Source organism: Athene cunicularia, unplaced genomic scaffold (assembly GCF_003259725.1).
Source record: "Athene cunicularia isolate RWA unplaced genomic scaffold, athCun1 SCF_211, whole genome shotgun sequence".
NCBI lineage: Eukaryota > Metazoa > Chordata > Aves > Strigiformes > Strigidae > Athene > Athene cunicularia.
This window is the reverse complement of record NW_020799280.1, coordinates 1-5,199: the sequence shown is the minus strand read 5'-3', so window position 1 is coordinate 5,199 and position 5,199 is coordinate 1. Positions and strand designations below refer to the sequence as shown.

The following is a 5,199-nucleotide window of genomic DNA, read 5'->3' as shown; positions in this document are numbered from 1 at the left end:
TACTGGGGGCGAGGGCTGGCTTAGCTGGGTTGTACTGGGGGCGAGGGCTGTCTTAGCTGGGTTGTACCGGGGATTGGGTTATACTGGGAGGGTCTGGGCTAGTTGGGGCAGGGGGAGACTAGGCCAGGGTGGGGGCTTATTTCTGGGGCCATCCTGGCTGAGGGGTCAGGCTGGTTAGGCCAGGGGAGGCGAGGGGTGGGGTGTCAGTTCGGGCTCTGGGGGTGTCGGGCAGGTGGGTGAGCGCAGGGTGCCTCGGGCTGGTGCTCAAAGGACGGAGGAAGGGTTTGAGTGAGGCAGGGGTGGGAGGAGGTCCTGGCAAGGCCCGGTGAAAGGCCCAGCCGTGCAGGGGGAGCCCACCAGCTGTCTGGGCTCTGAGCCTGGTGGCAGCCTGGCCCCCACCTCACCTCCTCTTCTCCTTCCTCTGCCCAACAGCAGAAGACGCCACAATGAGGCTCTACAGCCTAAGTGTCCTTTATAAAGGCGACCCCAAAGTGCATTTACTGAAAGCTGCTTATGACGTGTCCACCTTCAACTTCTTCCAGAGAGCCAGGTGGGTGCCTGGAGTGCCAGATGCCCTGAGGGAGGCTGGAGGTGGGGAGGTAATCTCCTGTGTGCTGCAGGGCTGGCACATGGCTCAAGCAGGACCTTGGGGAGAGGGAGCAGAAGCTTTTGGAGGGTTTTCTCCCCTGTTCTGCTCCTGTGTCACAGGGGTGCAGTGGCAGCAGTGACAGGCTTCTCCTAAGGGATGAACCCACCAGAGACGCTCCTCTGGGAAGCTGTGATCCTGCACACATGGTTCAGTGCTGCAAGATCCACTTTGAGTGATCTTTCAGCCTCAGGAACAGGGAAAAACCTCATTTCCCCTAAGAGCCGATGCCAGGACCAGCCCCAGGAGGTCAGGTTTGACTCAGTAAATCATCCATCATAGCCAAGCAATAAAATCTGGGTTCAGGGAAACACCCCGAGTGCTCGGGTCAGCCACTCTCCCTCCAGCAAGTGCCTAAACCCTGTAGCCATGGCGGCTCCTGCGGTGTGAGAGGCGAGTGGAGGGAGGCTTGTCTTCATGTCAGACTGACAGATCTCGCTTGACACCTTTGCTATCTCTTATTTATGTGTTTGGTCTCATCTTAAAAGTTTTCCAAGCCCACGAACCTCTGCTTGGGTTATTGTAACGGCTTCGGGTGAGCTAGTTCAGCCCTCAACGCCGATCTGGGCTCCAGAGTGTCCTGCTGTCCCCTCTGCACACAGAAAGATCATGGAGCTCACTCAGCAGCTGCCCTTGAGCTTGCAGCTGAGGGGAACTCCAAAAGCCTCTGAAAACTAAAATAAAGCAGGTGCCTATTGCAAAACAGATCGTTTCCCAGCCCCCAGCTCCAGATGATAAAAGCTTTAGGAAATACCGACAGGACTTGAATTTTCCATCCCCCATCCCTGCCAAGATTTTATGGAGCCTCGAGCACGTTTGGTTCTAAAATTCCAGTGATAAAGGGAAAATGCTAAAGTAAGATTGTCTTCAAAAATACTTTCTTGGCCAAATATGCGAGAAGGATAAAGGAGCTGTGCCAGTGCTGCCAACGCACGCACTTGAAGATGGATTGTGGCGGTAAAGTAATCTCTGAAAAGCCCAAATTGCTTTGTAGTTGCAGCTCTGGGTTTTCCAGCTCCTGAGAAAATTCTCTCTGTGGTTTTGCCATCGTCTATGCCGAAAGAGCCGCTTCCCTGGCAGCAGGCGGTTTCTTTGCTTAAAAAAAGCCTTGGTTTTTTGGGAACAGCAATGCTGTTTGTGGAGGGTGAGGGGGTGTCTGTACTCATTAGTCTCTCAGCTTTTTCTCTGGTGGTTAATCATTTGCTGAGCTGTTTCTCTCGTTGCGCTCGGAGGGGCTGCTGGTGCCTGTGAGGGCACGGCCTAGGTGTGATGTTAAGGGTGCGATTCACTTAAATTTGGGTTAAAAATGCTGCGTGTGCATTTTTTTGAGGCTGTGGAGTTACCAAAGAGTTGGGTTTGGGGATAAATCTGGGATAAATGCAGTTGTGGTTCCTGGGAGCTGGGAAAACCTGCTGGGCAGGGGGACGGCGATGGGGTGGTCATGCCAGCACGGGGTGTCTGCTGCCCAACCTCTGCCGAATAATTTGGAAGGGTCAGAAACATGGCGTGAGGGGGTGAGGTCTTTGGTGGCTGATTCCTCCTGGAATACTGTGGATTGTGATGGCTGCGGCTGCCAGCAGATCCCCAGAGCAGGAGGAATGTGTCGATCCTCTGTTTCTGCTGAAGCTGGATGTTAAGAAATCTTTGGGCCAGTTTCTCTGCAGCGCCTGGAAACCCGACAGTTCAGAGTCTCGGTGGAGCCAGCGTCTGATCGCGTGGTGTCCGGGCTGGGGGAAACGCAAAATACCCCCTAAGGAATATGTAAACTGTGAGAGGCAAATCCCTGCTCTGGAGTTGCTTCCTGCAGTGGAAGGCAGCAACGAAACTGTTGTCTTTGCTGTGCCAGTGTCCGTTGATGTTTAGTTGGTGCCACATCACGTGAAAATCCTAAGTGGGAGCTGTTGGTGTTGAGGGGTGCTTGAGCTGACTGTGTTCTGTACTCTGAGATTTCCTTCCTGGGACTTCCCAGCTGAAGTGGGGAATTTGTGTCCTCACATTCGTTATTCCTGGTGTACACTGGGAACACTTATTTTGTGCTTCCCTGTGATTTTGGCCTCTTTTACTGTGGGGTGAAGAGGAGGGTTTACGCAAGAAGCCTGTTTGGCAAGATTTGAGTCTGGGCTCAGGAATGTTTTCCAGACTTAGAGTGAGTCTGGCTTAAGGATGTTCATTAATCTTGACTCAGAGCGGTAGGTAGCTGAGGTGTGTTTGCAGGTTGCTGGTGCCTTGCGTGGGATTCGGGTCAGGCCCCAAGTATGGGATCAAAGCTCAGGTGGGAGAAGGGGCCAGAGCCAGACGTTAGCTGGGCAGATGTGTGGTTCAATGATGTTTTACTTTCTGCTGAAAGGCAAGTTCAGCCCATGGACACAAGTCCCTGGCCACAGCCGGATGGATGTGGGTGCTTCCCTGGGCCCAGTGAAGCTGGAGGTATTTCGATGTTGGCTGCAGGGTCCAGCCTCTCCCCTGAGGACAACACATGGCTCGGCCACATCCCCACGACCTAAACGTGTTGGGAGGGGGGTGTGGGGAAGGGTTTCAGTGCACCCAAAATGCCAAGGACCTGTGGGACAGCTGATCACCCCCAGGGTCACTCCGCCAGCACCCTGTAGCTCTCGGGTCCCCTCGCCGACTCAGGCGCCGACGCTCTGTGTTCGCAGTGTGCAGGAATTCATGACCTTCACGAGCCAGCTGATCGTGGAGCGCTCGGGGCTGGGCAGCAGAGCCTCCGTCAAGGAGCAAGGTAAGAGGATAACCCAGGGTCAGCACGCACAGCTGCACGTGCTTCGTTCCTTGTCCATTTATGATAAAAAACAAGTCCTTGAAACAGCGCCCAGGCGAGCACTGAAGGCGTGAGGTGGCTGAGCTGGGTGAGAGCCCAGCCTGCCCCGTCAGAGAGGCTATGGGCAGAGCAGGGACCTGCCTGACAGCCAGCTGCTGCCTTTGAGCTTTGTAACTCTTCTGCTTGCTGTCCTCGGGATGCTTGGAGCTGCTGGGCTGCATGCCCACCACCCCTCAGCTTTCCTGATTTGTCCCATCCCCAGCCTGCATGGCAGCTGCGGTCCCCCAAGGGGCAGCTGTGCTGGCTCAGCCTCCTTCCCCCCTCCCTTGAGCTCTGCTGGGTGAGTCTGGGCTCTGTACCCCGATCTCTGGCCTCGTCGCCATCCTCCCCACCCAGCTCCACGTGCCTCTGGAACCCTGAGACGCGCAGGGTGTGGCCTGGAGTTGGCTGCTGCGGCCGCTTTAATGATGTTCCAGGCTTGTGACAAGTTGTTATTTATTAAAATCAGACTGCACGCTTCCCCCTCAGGTTTTCATTTAACTCTGGCAGTACCTGCTGACCTAGAAAGTTAGCGTTGTGTCCTATGCCACGTGGCCAGGCTGCAGTAGCCTGCTCAAGTACAATTTGGGTCTGATTTTGATCCTCCCTCGAGCCCTTCCTGCTCTGCTGATGAAATCATGTGGAATGCAGTCGCTGGATAAAACCTGCCCATGTGATTTGTGGCTTGTGGAAGAGCTGCCGGGGCCAGGTGGGAGGTGGTGGGTGCTGGGGGAGGCTGGGGCCTTCCTGCTGCCTCTCTGACATGAGTTCTTTGCCCAGAGTACCTCTGTCACGTGTATGTGCGGAACGACGGGCTGGCTGGAGTGGTGATTGCAGATAACGAGTATCCACAGCGGGTTTGCTTCACCTTGCTGGACAAGGTGAGTGCCCAGGCTGGGAGCTCTTCCACACCTCCTGCTCATGCTGCGACGAGGAAATGACCCTCCTGCTTGTTAGCTGGGGGACATTGTGCTGAGCTGAGCAGGAACCGGCCAGTTCAAAGACTTCCAAGTCGTGCAGTGTCTCGGCTTTGCCCACTTAGGACTTATTCCCAGCTCTGCTCTGCTGCTAGCCCAGGCACTGGCCTGGCAGACACCCCCCATCCTCCCTGTCTGCCTTGGGGTTTATGTGGGAAAACTTGGGTGTGGCCGCGCTCCCAGTGTTGCCAAAAACTTGTGGTTGTGTCTAAGTGCCCTGGCAGGGTGCAGGGCGTTGGGGACAGTCAGGGACAGCCACCCCTACCTGGCATGGGCACTGTGGTGTTCGTTTGCTGAGGAAGTTGGTTCCTGTCTTTTCCCTCAGTTCATTCAAAAGGGAACAAGGAGGAGAAAAATCTTTTTTTTTTTTTTTTAAGGAGAAAATCCCTTCTGCTAGCCGCAGCCCCACAGGCAGTAACTTCCAGCTTCCTTGTGTCTCAGGTGCTGGATGAATTCTCCAGACAGGTCAGCAAAATAGACTGGCCTTCGGGCTCCCCAGCGACAATCAGCTACGCGGCCTTGGACGGGTACCTCAGTAAATACCAGGTACGCCCCTCGGTGCTGCGAGGAGGCTGGGAAATGCTCCCTATGGCCCCCAGCATGGGGGGTGGAAGCATGGGTGACGCCCCGGTGTGTGCTGGGCCACTGGTGCTGCGGCCACGGTGCCGATGCCGTGTTGTTTCTCTCCAAGAATCCCCGCGATGCCGACCCCATGACCAGAGTGCAGGCAGAGCTGGACGAGACCAAAATCATCCTGG

General features: G+C 55.4%; 1 protein-coding gene across 1 annotated transcript; it reads left to right on the top strand.

Annotated features, from left to right (window-relative positions):
• Positions 1-363: 363 nt before the first annotated feature.
• On the top strand, positions 364-5,195 carry YKT6 (YKT6 v-SNARE homolog; the record flags this gene model as incomplete). Its single annotated transcript, XM_026867264.1, has 5 exons — positions 364-550; positions 3,304-3,386; positions 4,245-4,345; positions 4,883-4,987; positions 5,133-5,195. Coding segments are annotated over exons 1-5 (456 nt in total), but the record flags the coding sequence as incomplete, so codon positions are not given.
• Positions 5,196-5,199: the final 4 nt, after the last annotated feature.